The following is a 23,679-nucleotide window of genomic DNA, read 5'->3' as shown; positions in this document are numbered from 1 at the left end:
TGTTCCTAGATAATAATTTTAAATTTCTGATTAAACACAAATTACATTTGTGTGAGCTGAGAAGTCGATAAAACACACTCTGTAAACCAACTTTACACCTAATGTGAAGTTGGCTTACAGAGTGTAGCTCGTTTTACCACTGCCAGCCATCCATCATCTTTGCAGGTTAAAGTCTGCATTACTGAGCTGAATGTTGTCACTCACTGCTTCAGCTATGAGTATGATCTGACACAGCCTCTAGACAACTTTTACACCCAGTTTATAGATCAAAATAGAAATTAACTCACTGTTCCTACAAAGTGCTGTTAGTGCTATCAGATAATTATCGTTTACATTAGATTAAAGAGCATTGAGGCAATGAGGCAGTAGTCATTTGGAACAGCTACAGAGGCAAATAGTGGCTGGCAGCTGAGTTACAGTATAGATGGAGTATTTGGCCACGATTGTGGGCCTGAACTGATATAAAATATCAAGAATTTGTTTAACAATAAGACGGCATTAACACAGCTTGTTGTGCATCCTTAATTATCATGTCTTTGTAAATCTGAGTGTGTTCTTCAAATCATCTTTGAAACCTGCTTCATTTAAAATGTTAGTAGTTCCTGCTTTTGAAATGCCACTTGATCATTAATCTAACCACTTATCCAGACGTATTTCATCTTGGCCTGGTGAAACATCTGGATGCTGAATTATTACAGGGGGAGAAAAGCTTAGGACCACCTTGGCTTGGTTTGCAGTCTCTGAAAGGGCCAGAGAGCCTTAGAGAGAATCAGATATGATGGCAGACTATTGTCGACATAAAAAGTCAGCCATCCAGTGATTTTTTCTCATCACTTTGTAAATCTACAGTTTTAAACAAGAAGTAAAAAGCTCAGAGAAGTGAAGCTGAGCAGTGCTGGTTTATTGTTTTAATTGAGATTTTGCATACTATACATTTAACAGGACAGCCAAAGTTCATCTTATTTATTGTTGTTGTTCTGATTGTTTTCTTTCTCTTCTGCATCCCTCTTCTCTCTCTCTGCTTTTCCTTTTATCCCAACCTGCACACAGCTTCAGCAGGAAGCTGTTTTACATGAGTCTGCTTGAGGTTCCTGACTAAAAAGGAAAGATTTTTCTTGCCACTGTAATGTTGCTTAGTGCTGAGCTCATAGTGGATTAATGTTGAGTTTATCTTTATAAATAATATAACGAAGAGTACAGTCTAGACTGATGTATATGAGGTACCTTTATAAAATGTGAAAAATCTCGTCACCCCGTCAAAATGATCGCATCGCATTAACATGGTGTGTTCAAGATGTCAAAGTTAAAGGGCAGAGGCTGAGGTATTAAAGCTGCACCTAGAGGTGGGGGATTTTCTGCATATATTATCTTTATTTTCAAGTTAAATGATATGAAAGAACCACCATGAACCAACCTGAGTAAATTGTGCCATTGACCTCCACAGAGACGGTGATGCTGGCATTTCCATTGGTAGAGATGCTCAGAGACATGTCCTGCTGCTTCTCTTCTGCTCAAACACAAACAACAGAGAATCAAAGATTGTTTATTTTATTTTAAAATATTGTTCTGTCATTAAATACACATTTTTTATAGAAGAGAAAAAGTAACAATAAGCTGACATCACAAAGAGAAATATCATTAGGGTTTACAAGTATTTTGTTTGAAAGTTTATCAAATTCCTGCAAAAACAAGAAAAAGACTGTATTTTGTATCTATACGCTGCCCAAAATGAAAGCCCTTAAAGCATGTTTTTGTTTTCTAACTTTTCAGTTTTCTTGGAGCCAGTTTTGCACCTGAAGAGTTTTTCTGTTTTGAGTGTGCTCCTTTTTCCCCATTTTGAACTTCAACAACACAGAAACATAAAAATACAACACAAATATGAGACTAAATTAAGGAAAAAGAAATCATGAACTCTGTTAGTTCTTAATACTGTACTTGTGCAATGCAGTTATTAGAAGAGGTCTACAGTGGTAGGTCTATTTCCCTATTCCCAGGCCCTTCCAACAGATTTTGACAGACTCTGCAGCACTGACCTCTGGTGGCGATGGTGGGGGCTCCGAGGCGCAGGTTCATGGGCATCTGGGAGGCCATGGCGAGAAGATTATGCTGAAAAGCCTGCTGCATCAGACGCTGCTGTTCCTCTGCCAGGCGGGCCATCTTCCTCTCTGGTCCTTCTCCGCCGGTCTCCAGTTTTTCCCTCAGCTGCTCCAAAGTGGCGGCTCTGGCCAAACCAGCAACCTGCTGCTGACCCAGAGCCAGTGCCATGGAGGGTCTGGCTGCCATGATGGTGGGGGTCAGGTCATCTGGAAAAGACAAAAAAAAAAAAGGAGGGGTAAGTTTATGACATGTTCGGGATACAAAAATACACATCTGTGTGCTTTCCCTATAGTAGGAGGCTTTCTGCCCTGCTGATGAGGATGCATGTTATTCACAACTTTAATTAAATGAGACAATCTTTGGGTGCAGACAGCCAATTGTTGGGTCACGCCTCATGAATGGAAGTTTGTATAATCTAACTTGTGGCTCCTTTCCTGCAGTTTAGTGCCTTTAAGGCTAGACCACAGACCTACGTCAGCTGCAGTCTTATTCTTTGTTTATCATCATTACAAGTGGTTTTTAAGGACTGAAATTTGTAAACCGTTTTTCCTCAGAGCCCCCCCCTCTCTCATATCAAAAAAAAGCTGAGCCCTCACAAGTCCTGCACAGAGTAATTTTAACATGTTATTGTCAAAAATCAACACCCATTTAATTGTTTTATTGATAATGCTCTGAGAAAATACCTCTACATATGTTTGTCTTACCAAAAGACCATTGTGTAAACTATTTATTTGGTGTTTTTTCATGATTTTTCTCAATATATGCAAGTCAAGCAGCCTATAGGTGGATTTAAGCAAACACGATGCTGAACACACAGCCGTTTGTATTTTTTTTTGTGCCATAAGAACATGTTACAAAGGTTGCATTAAAAAAATGTTATTCTGATACCTTTCATTGATAGTAAAAAAAAAAATATTTCAATGATCAATTCACTTAAAAGTTTCAAGCTTTAGTAAAAAATGGTCTGATTCATAAGACAGATGCACAGGATTGCTAATGTAAGTAAACTCCTGCACACCACCTGAGTTATTATATATTCATCATACACTAGCAATGTTTCAGTAACAAAACTTTATTCTAACATCATGCACAAGTTTTACATTTTCTGTTATCTTGCTAAAATGCACTCCTTAATATCTATACCACAACCCTCAACAATGACAGAGCACACTGCATTTTTTTCTCATATAATGCAGGCAGAGACTCCTGTTAATTTTAGCTGCAACGAAATACACAAACCACATTTGAAATTAACTGTAAATTTTAGTTCAAGCACTCATTGCTAGTTTTAGCTCTGAAAAAATAAACCTTTTTAAAATGAGCAGAGGCCTCCCATATTCCAGAGATCATTACTGGTTTCCCGTCTTCCCAGAATCCCACTTAGAGATCCGCTGATTTGAATAAAAACAAATCAGAGCTGGTTTCTGGTATGCAAAGCAGTCACACATTGATAGTAACTTGGGGAGGGGGTTTCAGGTGCAATCCTACGACCACATAAAAAAACGACGAAAGGTAAAATACCGAGAACAACACAGGAAGTGTAAAACCAACAATACTCGCGGGATCTTTGTCACATTCCAGCCAAGACAAAGCGACATCAGATAAGACGGAGGCATAATGACAGTTATCAACAGGATCCCACCGATGTGGACGGCAGCTTCAAAGTTCATAAAGTACCCCCTAGCGTGGGAACCGTGTTATTAATCAGTAGTAAAAGGTGAGTGCTCTCTATAGCCTCAGGCTAGAGGGGTTCACACACGGACTCTTTAAACACCTGGATGGACCAGACACACATGCAGGCGTGCAAAGAGTCATATAAAAACACTTAAAACACACACACTGACAGAGGTTTACAATGGCGGGAAGGTACCTGACATACAAGAATGTGACTCAAAAAATACTAAAACACGTGTCTATTCAAAATATGATCAATACTTTACTTTAATACCACATTGTTTAAAGTGGCATGATTTTATTGGTTAATAGCAGGGGTGTAGGAGTATTTGAAAAAATGGCAGTAGTCACGTAATCAAGGTGGCAGTAATGCTTGCCACTTTTATTCTAACTGCTATAAAACAGCAGACAAAGAAGACAAAGCAAAAACAAGAAAACCCACGAGGAAGAAGAGTAATACACAACAGCAAGATTACACAACAATTTTTGGCAATTAAAAACAAGAAAACACCCACCACTGAGTGTCTAGGATGTCTGTTGTTATCGATGTGAAACTGAAACATGGATTTATCTTGTTTGATTTTGAATAGAAATGAATCCCAGTTTAAAATTCTGGTATCCTAATTACTCTAATTCAAACAATTTTTTGTTATAGCAAGAACAGGCTTTAATGTTTTATAATGACTATTTAAAACACCCAAACTTGAACAATCTGTGCCTGTAGTTCTGGTAGTTATGTAGTTCTTCTAAATTGCGACAGAGGGCAGTATTTCCTTACAGATATTTCTGAGTGCACCAGTAACTGGAAAACTCCAGTTCAGTCCAACCAGTTTGAAGAGGGTACATTCTCTTAGGTAAAACATTTACCCAGTTTAATATAACCATCAATCTCAAGAGGAATTTCTTGGTATGTGTGCTTGCTTATTAATTTTTATCAAGCTCTGCTTCACCATTCATAGTGACAACCTCTTAATGTGTAAAGTGTCATTTTGAAAGGTGACCCTGACATACTGCAGTTTTATTTTTGTATGGATGGATTAACCTTCGTCTAATGCTAGCCTGAACACATATTAATGACTTTTGTACCTTAAAGTTGATGTTTGCCCAGCTGTGGTTACAGATTAACATATTTAATTCAAACCATCAGGAGTCTTAATGGTCCAGCGTCCACTTTATGGTCCCTACCTTTCTTCAGAGAGGGTCCAGGTGAGGCCTGCAGCCCATTGAGGGCCGCTGTAGCTCCAGCTCCCAGAGCTGAGAGGTGCATCTTGGGAGGTGAGAGGATGTGGGGAGCAGTGCTGGGAGAGGGAGAGAAGCGGAAGAGGCTGCTGCTGTAGCTCGGACGACGACCTTCACGACGGTTACTGTCGATGGCGGCCTGAAGCTCACTGGGGGAACTGAGGCCCTTCCTCTCGCACTCATATGGGTACAGGTATTTCATGTACCTGAGGAGAAAAACAGGCAAAGAAATGCATCAGATCAATCCAGAAACATTCACTAAACTTAATCTAGTTTTTATTAAAGACAAATTACACTCAGCTGATCTAACTAGGTGAGCATTTTATATCAGTCTTTTACAGAGACTAATACTTTAGTCCTTTTATTAGACTGATCATTTAATTGTTTTAATTCATTTATCAGCATTTATAGTTACTATATTTATTCCATATTTTTGCTCTTAAGTGTAATTGTTGTCTGATCCTTGGTGTTTTTGTTCCTATCTTCACACACAAGAAGCTCCAAACAAATGGTTCCTACAAGTATTAATAAAACACAAAAAATCATCTTTATGCTTGGGCTAAAAACAGTAATGTGTCAAGAATATTTACTGTAATGTACTGCATAAAAGTTTGAGCAGTTTTAAAGTAGAATATGCTATGCAACACTCCCATAATGCCACGAAACAGACCAGAGTGAGGGAGTAAATATCTTCCTGAATCAGCTGTTAGGGGTACTTGTTGGTGCTAGTTAAACTGATATAACACAACAGGTAAATATCTGCTACTGACATCAGTTCGTGCCCAGTGCCCACATTATTTGCCAATGGCTAATGTCAATCTTAAGAGCTGATTTTGGCCAATGCTGATGTTAAACCAATTTATTTGTGCATCCCTACAGAAAAGCAGAAACCTTTTCACGTGCCCTGCAGTAAACTTTTTGATATTTAAAAAAATAGAACAATATGTACAAATAGTTAACTAATAGTTAATCTCTGATCTCAAGTTGACCGATTACGAGTGTCAGCAAAAACACATTTCATGATTATACACTGCAAAACTTCAAATTTTACCGTCTGTATTTGTCTAATTTCTAGAAAAACATATCTCATCACACTCAATATAGAATTAACTTGCCAAGTTTGACAAATTCAGACCGCATATCTCATTTCAAGAAGCCTAAGTATCATTAACTTGCTACACTGGCAAAAATTCTCACCCATCACACGCAGTTCAGGCCTTACTGTTTGTTTTCTGTATCTCATAATGAGATGTTTATCTGCACTTGTCATATAAACAGGACTCACCATATAATAAGAGATGCTTTAGACCATGTATTACACAAACACTCTGACTAACCATCTTATTTTACTGGCTTATTCTACAGGGACATGTGCAATGAACCCTGCCTTACATGATAAATAAAAAGAAGATCCCTTGCATACAGGTTTGTAGCCATGGTTAGCTTGGAATGCCTGCAAACGTAAAATGGAAATCAAAGTTTTTGAAGTTTATCACTGTGGTGCTGCATAAAAATTCAATTTAAGCATAAATATGTCTGATTACAAGTGATTAATATAATGTTATGTTTATTTTAAGGTACATTCATCTTAAAAGTCTAGATAAAGACCTCAACTCAAGATAGACAGTATAAAAATTAGGCATGAATTTCTTGTTTAGTTGTAGAATGAAATTAGATGTACACCATATGATTGAAATCAGCCGTCTTATTTCAGAACACTCAAAATGGAAACTTTGTCTTACAGCTGTAGATAATTATGATTTTTAAAAGCAATGCAGGCCTTGGTTTTTGTCATGTGCATGTGGCTTGAAATAAGTGTAATACTGGCAATAAATCAGTTTTTGATCAGTGTAATGTCAGCTGATTTTCACTGAAGTTGAGATGCATCTTTATTCCTCAAATAAAATGTCTGAATTTCAAAAAGTGTCTTCCACTGAGCCAAAGAAATGATCTGTTATGAGTATAGTATTTTAAGTCATGTCTGTATCAGTGTTCAACAGTGTTTGAGTTTTATTTTGAAAGGACACACCTCTAGGAAGAATTACTCCAGCACTGTCTGAAGTTCTTCATGCTCATTCGCACATGTAAGAACCCTGTTTGACACCTGGTTACATGCTTACACATGTCAAAAAAATCAGGTTTGTCGAGGAGAAACACAGCAGCATTAACTGTTTGTCTGTTCCCTTCGTTTGATTTTAGAGAGACTGGGTCCTTGTGTTTACATGACACTGAAAGGCTCGGGTTACTCCTGAAATCTTAAGAGTAACCATCTTACTTAAATTGAAGTCCTCACTCATGATTAAATGTGTCATTGGGGGCTGTTATATGACCAGAATCTAAATTCTAGATACAATACTGGTGCGAATACACATTTGACATCACAGCAACAAAACCTCGCATAAAGTCTTGCAAGTAAAACTCTTGCCCACTGTCTGCATTTCACAAAAACACTGGCAACATTTTAATATCAAAATATGTCAATGTTTTTGTGCTATTTTGACATTGTTGTCACTAATGATCCAGTCAAACCAGTCTGTAGATTTGAACAGACCCTGCTGCACTCTCACCATCTATTGCAGCTTTGGACAAAAAATAAGACTAAAGAGCTGAACCTTTTACAGCTTCTGTTCTCATCGATTCATTGAAATCACAGAAATTTCATCATCAAACACTTCATATCAAAAAATATTGGGTATTAGGAATTCTTGGTGAAACTAAAAAAATGAACAGGGTATCTTTTGCATGCTAAGCTGCAAAGATTATGCAGCAGAGGTGCTACATGTATATACAGTCACAGCTCCAGCTTGTCTTTCAAATCTAAAATGACTATACAGTAAAGCCCATGCAGCTGGAGTCATTATTGTGGAACAGCAGCACAGAGGATCAATAAGACGCTAAGAGGAGCGTCCATTAGATAGAGCTGGAGAAGAAATGCTATACAACAGCCCAGCAACATTAAAAATACATAAAGGTTCATTAGGGCACGCTGTGAGTGGACAGGATAGAGAGGTGTTACATCTAACTGAAGGATTTCCATCAAGGCAGGCTGAGAGTTTTAGTCGAGGCTCATGGAGAGCCCGTCAGTCAAACCCCACCATAGTCATTGTGAACTCTGACCCAAATCACATCAATAAATCTATGGGGATCAGTGGGCTCTGTGTGTGATGTAACGCACCGGTGGATTGAATGCGAAGAGGGAAGGTGGCCCAGAGGAGGAAATAAACTTGCATGTGTATAAACACAGAGGCAAGGGTTAATATTGACATCCGTACTGGCACGCACAAATCCACATACTCTACTATGACTACGACCACACACGCAAACGCACATGCAGAGTTTTTATGGCATAAAGAAGGGGCTTGTTTCAAACAGGGAAGAGGCAAACTTGAGATTCTTTATTAAACAGCTCTAAATAAAATCAGTTTACCTTAAATCTGTTAAGATAAATTAATATATATTTTGTTACCAGGTGTTTTGACACAATGCAATCTGTCATTTTAATGACTGATAACCCTACAAAGCACTTAAACTTCAAAAAGCTTCTGATGTTCATTTATATTTTTAACAATGAGCTGCTGGGAGCATGCAACAAAGAGAGCAGTGCCTAAATTACACAAATATATAAGAAGTGATTAGGTACAGACGCATTGCCAATGTATTTGTGCAATTTAGACAGTGTGCAAGAGCTTTACCGTAATTTATGATGACTGAAAACAAGAAATTACTCAACATTGGGTACTAAGGACTTGTATTCGCATTGCCACAGTATCAAAACAGGTATTAGTATTAGAGATTTACCAATACTAGGATCTGGAGTTTGATTCAATACTAGCTCAAATCAAACGATAATGCTACCTAGTTGTGATAGAACAATTTAATTTCTAACCTGCAAATAATAAAGGTTGCAAATAATAAGCAGCAAATACATAGTAGACCTTCATATACCTATTAAAGTAGTAACATATCTTGTATCAATGCTCTGTTTTAGCAGCAATACACTGGCAATCACTGTCATTTGATTGCCTATCGCTGTGCACTGTCTTTCTCTCCACTAATGGCATCTCTGGCTTGAATAGAAGTATACATCTGTTTTTTTTTATTCTTCAAAACTTTGGAAATAATGTACTTGATAATGTGTCGGTCAAAGTATGTATATTTTACAATTTTGCCTAGCATCATACCGAAGTTAAGATTCTGGTATCGGACAACCTTAGTCTTGGATTAATGCAGGACTCTTGTCAAATTCAGTGATCATTGTAAAATATATTGCATCATGTTCCTGTAAAGTCACATGTTTTTCCTAATAATAACAGACATCCCTGTCCCCTCTCTTTCTTGCATTTTGAATCTTTACAGTACTAGGTGCCAAGGACTTGTATTTTTGTTGTCATGATATCAACAGGATGCACAGATGCATCACTTTAACACTGGCATGAGCAGATATCAGCCCTGTTGACAAACACTGGGCATCAGCAAATATTGTGGCCTAAACAGACATCAGTTATATGTTGTGTCCAATCAATTAACTACTGGTATCTACTAACCAAGCTGCTGATTTAAAAAAAATGTTTTTTTTTTGTGTTTTTTTTTTAATTTAGGAGAAGTAACCGGTTTACACACTATAAAAAGTAATGGAAAAATACATTGGTATTGGCCCTACTTTCCATAATCGGTGCACCTCTGATTTGATTTGTACTAGAATCGTATTAAATTTAAAAATGTGGTATTGTGATAATCTTAGTGTACTGAACATCAACAGACAGAGTATCTTGACTTCAAATGTGAATACATAGTTACTAAAAAGAAGAAGAGGACTTGAGGTGGTTGACACAAGACTTACTGTGTGCGAAGAGTGAAAGCTGCACTGGTGATGGAGGTAGGCAGGTTTAGTCCCTTTGTGATTTCTCTCCAGATCTTCTTGTTGATAACCTCTACCAGGCCTCCCTTCTCAGTCACCAGTTTGTACAGCATGTACAGATCCAGGACCTGCTTGGCCATGATGGGGATACGATTGACTGGGGTTCCTATGGAGGAGAGGAAAAAGAGCATAAAATAAATCAATGCTGTATGAATTATGCATCAGTATCGGATTAGCTAAGTAATGCACAATGACTGCTTTATTGTGAGTGAACTATTTTAAAGCACATTTGTGTATTGCATGTGAATGCATTTTTAAAAATGGAAAATCCCAACTGGGATGGAAACCAGTTTCAGGCAATTTGCGCATTTCTCCTGAGATATACTGAAACCTAACATAGAACATTCACTTAAAGCTGCTGCAACACAGATGACAAATTTAACAGGCCACGATCATATAGTATACCAGGGTATTTTCAAGCAGTCACAATATTGCTTTAATTACTGTCATGAAGATACTGCACATGTTTATAACAAATGACTTAAGAGTTTATGTCCGTTTCCAACAGCAGCACCAGTGCCTGTGTTAAGGTGCTATTATAGTGATTACAAAACTCATGTTAATGATGTCAGGCTAAATTTGTCAAACAACAAACTTACTATTAATCATGGTACCACACTATGGCATCCCGCTACGGTCCTCTACATCTAGGCATATGTTAACCCTTCTTTATGGGATGTAGCAAAAGCAAACAAGACATTAGGTCACATACTAGATTCTGTACGATAATCGTTTTGAATTGATATGTCTCAAGAAACCTCTGAGAGGAAAAAAAAAGGGGTACAGAGAAAGAGGAAAAGAGACACATTTCCATTTGATCCTCTGTCCTTATGTAACTCAAGTTTGAAAAAAATACTGCTGCAACTATAAACCACTTCCTGCTCCCCTGTAATTAACGTGACACGCAGTGTTTTGTAAAAAGTCTGAACAAAATGCATGTAGATGTGTGTTATCTGTTCGCTGCGCTTGTGCATGCAAGGAGACAAGTGCTTGATCTGACCTGCTTCTTGTAAAATGTGTTTTTTTAAACACCTGGCAGTAATACTGCATACTACAGGGACAATTTGGGGTAGGTTTAACAGTATTAAAACAGTCAAATTCTATTAAGAATTATGTTATTCACCAGTTTTTTGCTTGACAAAGTATCAATACAATGATTTTTTTGATACCACATTTCAAAATGATGCAGTCAGTGTTGTTCTAATATTCAACAACATCAAAAAGTATCAGAGTTTAAGTAAACAAGTAAGGGTCGAAGGTCTTCTGTATCTAAACTGCAACCAGAGAAAAATGAGGTGGTTCAACCAAACTCACAGATCCAAAGACACTGATTTTTATGTCACATTAAACTGCAAAATGAATATGTTTCAACTGCAAACAGGGAGAAAAGCAGGCTACACTGCTCAACTACTGAAAATTTGTTATGCAAGTAAGACCATGTGCAGGAGTTTGCCTGCAATTTTTGTGAATTAAAAACAAGAAATAACCTTATACTGGATATCTACAGAGTTTCTATTCTTATTTAAGTCTTATCTAAACATTGCTCGACATGGTTTGATTCTTCTGTGTTTCATATCCAAGTTAAAAGGCTGGTATCATCTATACCCATTAACACGTGAAATACCATGGATCATTTTATGATCCCAGAGAACTAATCTAGGAGCTGTCAGGATGCTGATAGGACACGGGTGAATCGGCCTGTTGCCTGCACGCCTGTTAAATTTGGCTTGAAAACATATTAGCCCAGTTAAGGCAATCTGGCTTGACCTGGAAAAGGGGATTCGCAAACAACACAAAGCAAAGCGGCTCTAGACTTTTGATACAGATGCATTAATCTTGTCAACAGCTTATCTGCAGTCGAGCTTGCAGGGAGCGTGTGGGAGGAGGAGGGGGAGAGGACGAGGTGGAGGAGGGAGGAGGGGGCGGTTCGCTGTATGCAACAGAATCAAAAAGTGCAATGTGCAACAGTGTAAGCATGGAGCGGGAGGAGGGGACCGGGGATTGTGACGACCTGCTAATCCATGGGCAGTGGTGGGTGGGGGGCTCCTGGATAGGCCAGTATAATGAAGCTCATTTAGAGGATTGTACCGAGTAAATCCACACCCCTCTGCTGTTAGTGCTGCCGGGCCCGGTGCAGGGGAGCCACACAGATTTGCCCTCACTGCTAATGCCGGGCAATCCTTCAGCCCCTCCACAGGCTGCTCTTAACCTGGAATCAGACTCATTAATGACTTTGTAAAATAGCAGTGTGATCAGGCCATGAAGATTAGCCCTGATTCATTTTCTTAAGTTAGCAACATGTCTTAAAGCCATGTGCGAGGGGCCTAGGTGAACACATGGACCTATACAAGAGCTGAGATCAGGAAGGTGTGTCAGGGCGCTATGGCTCTGACCCGTTAAGCACACTACTTAATAAGGGCTGTTATGCTGGTGGAGAAGGAACTCATGATTTCTCTACAGCTGACTGTGTTCAGCAACAATCACTCTTTAGATAATGTAGACATTTAACAGCTTTATAGACGACAAAGGTGGAACCTGTGTTTAGGGAAGGTGGGAGATGGCTGTAACCTGCTAATATAAATGCCATTATTGAGCAGTGAGTCTGTACATGGGGGTTGGGAAAGCCGTTGAGACTGCGCCATTGAACAATAGCTGTTTGCCAACACAGTTTCCTCATTCTGTATGCAAATATTGCAATGAAGAGATTTTATTATGGTTTTAAGTGGTTAAAGAGAAGAGAAGCATACTGCCTGCAGCTATACATTAAACTATAGACACTATATGAGTCATGCACAAGGCAGCAGGTAATTATAGGGCCCTATTAGGGCTGGTAGAGTTTGTAAGATATATAGCGATATTTTCAAACAAGATATAGGGTGAAACAATATTGTTTGTACCATTATAGTTTATATTAATCTAAAAAAAGGGGGGGTAGCCATGGCTCAAAACCATACAAATAATCTTATATTAGGATAATCTTGTATTATATTAGAAGTATTTCAGTATGAAAACCTTAATAAAGTATCCTGTGTCACAAAAACATATCTGACATTGTGATTTGGGATGCACCAGTTCAGCATCAGCATCAGCATCTGTTGACAAACAAGGGCAAATAATGTGGCATGAACAGATGTCGGCAGCAGATTTTTATCCGTTGTGTATTATCAATTAATGCTGGCATGAAACACAGCTAACTACTGATTTAGAGAAGAGGTTTTTATCAGGCAAAGTAAGTGACAAATAGAGAAACTCTGATCTGTTTTTGTAGTCAAAAGAGAGAGAAAAAACACCAATGTCAGACCTGGTAAATAGCTAAAATAATGTATAAATCATTGGTATCAGCCCTGATTTTCATTCTCTCTCTATCTCTATTTGTGACAAAATAAACAGCTTAAAAGTTGATTCACTTGTCAGTATCTTATGACTAAGCGAATGGATAAACCTCCCACCGTCATAGACTTAAATTACTTGAGCCACGGCTCAATAGTCTTAAAAGGCGTTTGCTGAGACATTATTGCTCCTGTTAACAGTAGAAGCCCAGGCTGTATCTACATGAACATATCTATGGGTGTTCCCCATACAACTATAAAATTAAAAAAAAAAAAAAAAAAGAATCAACATATTGATAGAAAAGTAAAAAAACTAGGAACAATCACAACCTTTTAACAGACCTGTGAGGCCTCCTCTTAGCCTGTAAAATAAGTGTCACATCAGCGCCACTGTTTACTGTATGTGGTTAATTTTGTTAAGCTTATTAAAGCTGCAGAAAATCTGTTCTGGGAAAATGGCCATGTTACTCCAGAGCCAATTAACAAAATCACAAAACAAGACAGCCAATGCCAAGATGCCGGCTTCCTTTACAGTAAATGTGGATTAGCTCTGCTGAGAGCGTGAGGACAGAGGAGGTACAATGATTAAGTATTTAATGTCATGGCTGTATTCCCATTTAGTTATCCAATAAATTTAATTAGCTATAATCCTTGTAATTGCATATTAATTGCTTATTTATTCTTTAAAACATGTAGTGATATATATTTTACAATCAGTTCTAACTGCAAACCCACCAGGGTATAAATAGCTATGTATAAAAAACGTATTTTAAAAAGATCTTCCTTGTTCTGTAGATTTCAAACATATTTTTCCATTTCTGTGTCACTGTAGTAAACTAAATGGAGATAGCAGACTTTCCCTTTTTCTCTGTGCAGCAGTAGAAACATTTCCAGAACAAGCAGCGGATCAAAAGCAGCAGGAATGCTTTGCTGCCAGCGCCTCGTCAGTTATTTAATGCAGTGCTGGACATCAATCCTGCATCAAACAATTAGTACAACTAGAGGGGTCAGAGATCAGCCAGGGGTTATTGATGTGTGAATTAAACTGCAGGTCAGCAGGAAGCCATGTTTTCATACTGGCCCGGACGTGAACAATGAGAGCACAACAAATGAGGCACAACAGCGCTGGCCCCATAGTGACAGGCCAGCAGTTAGTTAGGCTTTAATTCACGCCTATGCTTTTATTCAGCCTTTCATCAATAGCTGCTGTCAAATTAGATCACGTTTAATGTATTTACAGGGATCTACTTTCAGACAGCTGGAAAACAGTCAGCTAAAATAGACAGTGGGGAGAGAGAATGTGGTGTAAGGTCATCAACATCATCCACACTGTGATACTTTTCAATGCCATGGGTTTCAAACGAATCACTCTGTTATTTTAACAATCACGAGTACCAGAAAAGCACCAAAGTATAAGTACAGCAGATCCTCTGTCATATATAACCTCAAACTCCTGCGAGCAAAAAAGACAGCACTTTCTTAACAGAATCAACACATTGGGATTGTTTCCATACTGAAACATTGCCAGCCAATTTTAGGGCCCTATGAAATCCATTTTATTTTTTGCCAATTTCCACTTTATTTTTTTCCAAATTCCGTTTCAATTTTTTTGGAATTCCATTTTTTAACCTGTCTACTAATTTTGCCATAAAAAAGAGTGTCTTGTTATGTAAATGAATCAAATGTTCACAAATTAAATATGAAATGACCTTAAATTTATTGAAAAAGGGCCACAATTGGCCCAGGAGCCGTTGTTTGGATAACCCTGATATAAAATAATTATAACCAGTGTAACAGTCAGATATTTCCAACATTTTAAGACACATCCATATGTAACGTAATAAGAAGGTCACATTAAAGTCAAATGGTTAAAAGTAAACCTGTTACCTTAACTTTTCTTTACCTTTACAGTCTGTAACAGTCCATGCAGTTTGATGCTGCATCATGTTCTACTCCTGATTGTAACGTTTCTCTCCTCATCTCTCTCCATCCTCGCTGTCTGTCTGTCTGCCTCATATCAGACCGCTACGTTTTTACTCGTTAAGGAACCAAAGGGAACTACAGTATCTACGGGAGGAATTATTTTACTGTTACTCGAATTTAACATCATTTAGACTACTGGACTTGGCAGCAGTATGCCTCGCGCTCAGACACACCTCTCTCTCTCTCCGTGACTCTCTGGTGTGGTGAGGTAAAATAACTTGAAGCATGGATGAGTTTTGTTGAAGGTGCAACATTATGCTGCACAGTACTGCCCCACGTTGAGCTACGTGATGTTTGCTGGTGTTCTGTGCAGCTGCTTTGACATGCTGTTATTGTTTAGGAGGGGGTGGGGTGAGTGTTTGTGAAGTGAGGGACAAGTTGAGCCCCACTTTAGTGTTCCCTGGATATACGTTCCTCTTTCTAAAAACACACAGCATTTCAGTCGAATTCATTCAATTTCCACGATTTCCGCGTTAAATTGGAAATTCCGTTTTCATTGGGCAATTCCACGATTCCGTTAACGCGGAAATCATAGGGCCCTAAGATTTGTCTGACTTAGAAAGTTTGCAGGAGTTTCCTGCATGTTTCGGGGATTGATTCATTCATTATTGGCATTATCAAAAAGTCCTGAAAATACTTCAAATCTGTCATTCTTTAGAACAAAAGCTGCCACAAAAAAGAAAGAGCACCTGGATTGAGCTCATACATTGGCTACTGCAGTACTGACGTGAATATATTGCTGCAAGTTAGACAATGTGTATACGTTTTTTCCATTTTCCGTCAATCAATACTAAGAAATGACCAATTATTGGATCCCTAGGACTTCAATTTACTTGCAGCAGAATTTAAAGTCTTATCAAATTAAAAATGCATGCCATTAGGTTGCTGAATGGTTACAGTCGGCATCAGTATTATGAGTATATCAAACTAATTACCATTTTTTTAAAATCTGTTCAAGCATTTAATTTTGGTTAAAAATGCTGTCTTAAACGTGACACAGACGCCTGCCACTAGCTGCCCCCGTAGAGTTAAATAGTGTCTGCCATGCTATCGTAATGCTCTATAACCTCATGTAACCAACGGTGAACTGACTGTACTGAAAGTATTTCATGAGCAGTGCAGAGCAGCACTATTTAGATACAGGAAGTAGGGAAAATGTGGATGTATGCTTTTTCAGGTTAAACTCACATCTAACCAAAGCATTGAGTGATGATATTCAGCTCTGATTTGTGAACAGTGACCTGCAAAGAGGACTGAAGGGCGGCAATTCTAGCACTGCTAAGGTTAGTTACATTCTATAAATTAACTTCAAACTGTTTTCCAGCAGCCACTATAATCTGTCTTAAATGAAAAGAGCTCAATTTTCACTGTTTCCTGGTTGTATTCTTCACCTCAGACTAGCCCATGTAACACCATTATAATTCAAGTTTAATCAGATGTGAAATTATTCATCTAGAACCACCCCAGCAAAAAAAAAAAAAAAAAAAAATGTCTGACTTTTACTTCTACTGTACTGAAGTTAAAAAAATCTGGTTTCACAACAGCCCTAACTAATGTGCAAATGTAAACAAAATATCTATCTATACATCTCAAGTGAAGAGGTGGTTTTGAAACCAGAAACAGCATGAATTAGTCAACACTGACATCAGCCAGGTTTCACATTTCAGCATGGCCTGACCCTGAATGAAAGCGCTGGGAAAGCACCTTTGATAATTCTGTAATTGACCAAAAATCACATTAGCAACACTGGGGCTGTTATCCAGAGAATTTCCTAATTTGTGAGAATCAACGTGCCGCCTGCCTTTGGTCCCACATCTGCTCCGTTTCCAACCCTGGAGACATTTAGCTCTAACAGGCTTAATTAGACCACTCCAAAACAAGCCTTTTGATCACAGCAGCACAACTGCTCAGCTTCACAGTTTCCTTTCTGTGCACTCTGTCCTGCTGTTTCAATTGTTTTATTGCCTATTTGTCTGGAGAGAGACATCATGATCTGGACCACTTCCTGATACTGGATCATGCAGACCTCAGACAGAGCAACCATTGGGTATTTCATCTCTCTGCAAAGCACCGATTTGTCCACTCTGCTGCTCTCAGCCAATCTGTAATTGGCTGCAGGCTTCACCTCCCATCATCCTTTGCCCCGGACTGATTTTCCCCCAGGGACAGGGCCATCAGGAGCCTAGTGATTAATGGCACCAGGGGTCAGAGGTGACTCTGGTGGGAAGTGCCACGGCTGAGGGCCCCTGAACCACTCCCTAAGTCCTTCCTCCAACTTCAGCTGAGAACACGAGAGCCACACGGCAAGTCTTCAAACGGCTAGACTTCACATGATAAGAGTCGCAGATAGAGACACAGACGGGGGGTGAGGGGGCTGACTTAAAGGGATAATGCTTTTAGAGAGGTTTGTATTTTACAGTCATATTTTGCACAGATTATCTATATTCAAAAAGTTTGTTGTTAAATCTCAAGTAGCAGAGAAGCTGTGCAGCATCAACACTTCAGAAGGTTGTAAAATGTTTGATACTTTGACCCTTCTGATTAAAAAATCCAACAAAATTTAACAGAACAGAATCTAAAAGTATCAAAGCTTAAAAATTCAGATACTTTAATTGATATCAAACTTTCAAACTTTCATGACTAAGACATAATCAATGTATTTTTCGATGTATACAGCGTGCAGTAGTTTGCTCCTGGAGAGAAAATACCCACTCTCACGTGCTGAAGGCTTCTACGTCTGTTTCTGTCAGGGATGTGTGAGAGTAGACGGCTAAATTCAGACCCCTTGCTAGCTGGCACCAGAGTTACAAGATGGTTAAACCAAACATTAATATTTTTCATCAGTTCAGGCCCACAGTCCTCATCAATGCTCCGTTGAAACTGTAACGCAGCTGCCTGCCACTAGTTGTCGCTGTGATTACTGGCTACGCTTTGCAACTTTAATGCTCTTAAAACAGATGTAAACAATAAAGAACTGATAGCACTGATAGCTTCTCATAGGAACAGTGCAGTTTTTAATGATTTTCTTCTTGAAAATGAGAATAAAGCTGTATGTAGGCTGTGTCAGCTTCTTAACGTTGAATATTCTTTGGGGTTTTTAAACAGTAGTTCTAAATCGATACTTTGAAAAGGTGCTGGTGCCTAAATGGTGCCTGAATTGATACTTTTAAACGAAAAGAAGTGTGTTAAAAGTTGGTAGCTGTCTCAAAGCTGTCTCATGACTGTAAATAAGAAATTAAAAAAAAGATGCCAATAGAATACATAAGTAAAGTTGACAGGTGTAACTTCTTCACATAACATGTTTCATGCCTTTCCTTTGGTGAGGGATTGGATTGGGGTGGCAAAGTACCAAAATGACACTCTGAAACGCATCTTAAAATTCAGTACTGTAGGTATCAGACGTGTTGGTACTGGTACTATGTTGGTACCGGATTTCATTACTCATCCATACAGGTTAACCTGACATATAGCATTGCTAAAGCAATGAGAATTGATTTTCAGCGCAGGAATGTGGACGTTAACCTGCAACCAGAATCCAAGGCCAGTGCTGCTAGCACTGCTAATGTTAGCCACAGTCTGAAAACCAGCTTCACACCGTTACACTTCTGATGTGGTCCCACCTCATAGAATCAATGCCAGATTTTGACTTTTTTCCTATATGTTTTCTTGGCTTTAGACTAGTGGTCTAAATGCAGTTATAGTTTGTGTTGATCAAATGTGAAATTATTTGCTTTCAGTATTATCTCTATGACAAGTACTACAACAAATCCATTATACATAGTACATTTTAAAAACATTATGTTTACCAAAGTGCTACACAGTAAAAAAAAGAAAAGTAGTGGAATTTCAAAATGCAGTAAAAAGAATGCCATTAAGTAATTGAATTCTGAGATTAATCACGATTAAAGATTTTAATCTTTTGACTGCCCTGAAAAAACAAAAACAAAACCACACTGGATGTAAAGACACCATCAAATACATAAAACGTATAAATCACACGATAAAAATGAATAAAAACAAATAAAAGCAAAGGGATAAAATGCATTTTAAAACTGATTTAAAATTCTGTTGGGTAGGGGACATTCTGATTTCCAGCGATCGCTCGTTCCTCATTTTAGGAGCCTCCACAGAAAACACTGGATCACCCCAGGATTTTATTCTGGTCTTCTATGGGACAATGACACAGACTTGATCAACAGATCTCAAAGATCTGAATGGAGAGTATTATTTAATCTTTACTGAGAGCTTTTCAGAAGCATTAGCTGTCAGCCAAACAGCCAACTAGTCTCTTAATTAAAGTCGGCTAATTCTTTCTTTTTGTCAACTTAAATAAAATAGCTGGACTAATGGGTTGCCTTGTTTTCCTTGAATATTCCAGAGTCGTACAAATTGATCACACCTGAAAAAGGTGGCTTGTGTGCAAAGGCCTTAAGAGTTTAAACTCAAAGTCTCAATTTAATTTAAATATCTAAAGCCTTAAATAGTAGTCACCCATGAGATGAGACTATATTGTACATTTATCCACTTATTTTCAAATGAACTTGTGAAAAAAAACCAAATCTGGCAACAATTTGAACTTTGCATTGCAAGAATGCATTAATGCACTTCTTTTGTCAAAATACATTAACAGTGGTTTTCCTTTTACATATCTAAATTTCCACCACAAATTGTTGCCTAGATATTCACCAGACTGCAGAGTAATAAGTGTTAGATTCTCAAAGTTTCCTGGAAAAGACCCCAAACCCCTTATTACTGGTGGCTTACTACTGGGCAAGCCTTCTGAGCCCCCAGCTATCTACGTTTTCCCACAGGTTGACAACTCCTTAAGTCTGTGCAAAGCCCTGTTTATTGGTGCAAGTAAAAAAAAAAAGGGGATTGTGACAACTTAACAATATACAAAGTAATAAGAGTAGGAACTGAATCTTAGACGTGATCAGAGCAAAAATGTAAAAAAAAAAAACAACAAAATCAACACTGCAACTTGGATACCACAGCTGAAATAATGGAAAATCTAGGGTTACAACTGAAATATCACCAATGTATTTATGCAGACAGATATCTCTTGAACACTTGAGGCAGCTTTTGGTTAAAATGTGATTTTAAGTTTTTCAAAAGGGTTTTAATTTAAAATACTATCAGTCTAAAAAAGAAAGGATTGATTCTTTTAAAAATATGTGTTATCTGGAAGTGTGGGAGCTTCTGACGACCTTAAAGTAAAGAGGAAAATGTGTTCAAGAAGGCTTTATCTTATATTTCAGATACTGGGGTTAGTGATGAGACCAATACCATGTGCAGTAATAATCATTAACATTGGCCCTGTGCATTGAGCAAACAGGCTGTGATAGACAGACTCCATCTGAATCAAACATGGACATTTCCCACCTCACATCAAACCAGCTTTCTGTCTCCGTTTAGGGGGAAAAAAAAGGAACAAGGTCATTTGATGTGACCCCTGACCTATTTTTAGTAGGAAACAGCTGTTCACATTAAGGGCCACTATAATAAATCAATCGGTCGCCCCTGACGCCAGTAGTGGTAAATTACATATTGCTGACTTCACATGATGGGCATTTTTTAAATAATTAAGTGACAGAGCGACAGCCTTCCAGCGGACAACACAGGAAATGAATTTTTTACTGAATGAGCATCGGCTGGTGTGAGGTTTCACTAACATCTACTGTGAAGAAAGAGATAGAGGGAGAAAAGGAAACACCACACCATCTCATGGTCTTTGGTTGCTTAATTCTGGTAATTAATTTGAGGATTATTTTGCTGACTTTTTGGAGATTAGTAATCTGCAGGCTGACAAGAAAGAGAGAGCATGAGACAGAAAAGATCAGACAAAGAGCAGGAAGTAGAGACTGATCAACACAAATTGTGCACAAGTAAAGAAAAAACAAGAGGGGAGAGTTTTTCTTTTTTCAGGAGGGAAGGATGGATGCAAAAGAGCAGAAAAAGGGGAGGGGGAGGTGTAGTAGCTAGCCAGCTGGAGAAAGAGTGGATTACTGCTGTAAGGAAGGTGTCAGCCAAAACAAACAGCCCCAGGCCTCAGAGCAGCGTCTGAGTCCATTCAGAGCACCCCCAACCCCAGCCATCCACCCAAACCTTCCTCTTCCTCCACAGCTCCATATCTACACACCTGATAACACTCAACCAGTGCTTCATTTACATTTTCTGGGCTCACTTTAGCAAGGCAGCTTCTACACAGACTCATTTTTAAAACCAGTATCTGCACATAAACTAAGATTAAGATTGTGGTAACAACACGGTGGCATTTTAGAGCTCCGCAAATGGGGACTTCTGATGATGATGCACCATTGTCCTTCCTTAGACTGACTTTGTCTCATTAATCAAAACAGGCCCTATATTTATTGGTGTTTTGACCAAAACTCCTGAAAACTTCCATATTTTTCGGGGAGACCTGCATGTTTGAATGGAAACATTCTTATTCACCACCCTCACTATAACCAGAGTGTTTCTTCTAGACTCTTTTCAAATTTAGGGTCAGCTGATGTGTGAAAACAGATGTTTTGTTTGGGAAAACTCCCCACAAAGGTGCAGGAAAAAGGTGGTAACATTTAATACAATCCAGACCCAGTAGAACTAGTACATCAGTGCTTCATTCTTGCCAGTATGCTCTTTATAAACATTCTTTGACACTGTTCTTACTAGGAATCAATACTTTTTAAGGGTTGGCATTATTAGTAGCTCATGAGACTGAGAACCAATATTTGGCATTAGTAGGGATGCTCAATATTGGATTTCTACCAATGTGCTGATATTTACAATCTTATTTTAGCTGATAGTAATGGCAAAACAGATAAATAAATGCAGTTCAGACTTAAAATTCAGCCCTTAAAACACATTCTGAAGTTTTAAGATGAACACAAACATAAACTTAGGTTGTTAAAATCTACTTTAAAGTTTAAGATATGAGGTTGAACAAAGAAAAAGACTTCAGCTGAGGACAGTCTGTTGGTTCTGCTTAAAACTCTGCAAACGTATTCACATATCTGGTCAATATTTACAGGCAATTTATCAGTTGTAAATATCAACAGAAATTTTAAAAATGCTGTGACAGATAGAGGACTATTTGTAGTAGTAATAACTGCCTGATACTGATATGCCAATATTATCATGTATCCCTATCTGGAACTGAAATGCTTTAACAGTAAAAATGAGCCAAAAGTGTAAGTAGTTTTAATGTTATATTTACAGTATGTTTGGATAGAAACCAGTCAGTAACCAATCACATAGGGCTGTGGGAGACTGTGGGACTCCCAGTGGAAACAAAGTAGCTTACTTTTTCATCAACTGATTCTATCAGCGATTGGTAAAATAAAACAGCTCAAATATCAGCCTTGATAATTGGCCAGACCGGTAACCATTAAACCCCTTGCTATTATATATGTCTAATTACACATAGCACTGGTACATGGGGGGAAACGTCATTACAGTGTCAGACTTGCTACACAACTTGGATCTCAACTTTACTGCAGTGTTTTTTTTCATCATACACAGGGGAAACTTCCTGCTGTGAGAGACGTGTGTAAATAAGCAACTCAGCAAGATTTCAGCAGCTGCTGGCCTTGAAATTATCTAGAAATGTTTAGTGTGAGTGCATGTGTGAAAACACTGTAGGAGTCATTATTTTAAACTTATTATCCAGAATAAAACAAAAAAAAAACAAAAAAAAAACACATTTCTCCTGAATGGCAGAGGCTAATTTAACATAAAGTACACTGACATGCACAGTTAAACTGAGCAACAATAAAGGATCAGTTAGACCATTTAACTCGACTGCTGTCCTTGTCCCAGTATACAAGCACCAGAGGAGAATTCATTTATTTATGGAGGTATGTCCGGCTATGCCACAGGTGATAGGGATATGCCCACTTTCACAGCTGGTTATTGTTAGACCTTTCTTCCTGTTTTTATTACTTCATATACAAGACAATGGACAATCGCCATTCTGCATTATCCTTCCATCTTTGTACTTCAATACAAAGTCCTTCAGCTGGCAACATAAACTGTGTCTCCTCCTGTTGTTCTCACTTTAGCACTCACTAAATTCAGCATGTTCCTTCAAAACAGTGTGATTCCAGTCTGATTTACATGTTTACATGCATTCTGAAAGTCCAATTTTTATCAGATTGAGATAAAACTTCAGGCAACTTTTTCTAACTGCATGTAAATGTGTTGATGGATAATTTCAGGCTCTAGTGATTGTGCTGACTTTTACCGACTATGTAATCAACGTAAGTAGGTGTTGCTAGTGTTACATGACACATGCAAATGTTGACAGAATGTATTTTCAGCTGTTTTGATACAGATGGAGATAAAATTTGTAATGCTGCTGTCGCCTTGGTGAAGAAATTTTATAAAGCTGTCTACACATGTTGTATTGTGGATGTAGCCCACAGAGTTATAAAGAAACCC

The 23,679-nt window shown here is 38.2% G+C and overlaps 1 protein-coding gene across 2 annotated transcripts in view; it reads right to left on the bottom strand.

Moving 5' to 3' along the window:
* The window catches only part of LOC121525101 (AT-rich interactive domain-containing protein 3B-like), a 99,733-nt gene that overhangs the window by 1,547 nt on the left and 74,507 nt on the right, over positions 1-23,679 (bottom strand). For both annotated transcript variants that reach the window (XM_041811008.1, XM_041810929.1), the window contains exons 5-8: positions 9,851-10,034; positions 4,957-5,216; positions 2,034-2,303; positions 1,415-1,507 (exon numbers count right to left, since the gene is read on the bottom strand). In XM_041811008.1, coding sequence (XP_041666942.1) covers positions 1,415-1,507; positions 2,034-2,303; positions 4,957-5,216; positions 9,851-10,034 — 807 coding nt within the window. The remainder of the gene's footprint in view (positions 1-1,414; positions 1,508-2,033; positions 2,304-4,956; positions 5,217-9,850; positions 10,035-23,679) is intronic.

The sequence above is a fragment of the Cheilinus undulatus genome, linkage group 1 (assembly GCF_018320785.1).
Source record: "Cheilinus undulatus linkage group 1, ASM1832078v1, whole genome shotgun sequence".
Lineage (NCBI taxonomy): Eukaryota > Metazoa > Chordata > Actinopteri > Labriformes > Labridae > Cheilinus > Cheilinus undulatus.
The sequence above is the reverse complement of the archived record's forward strand: the minus strand, read 5'-3'. Positions and strand labels throughout refer to the sequence as shown.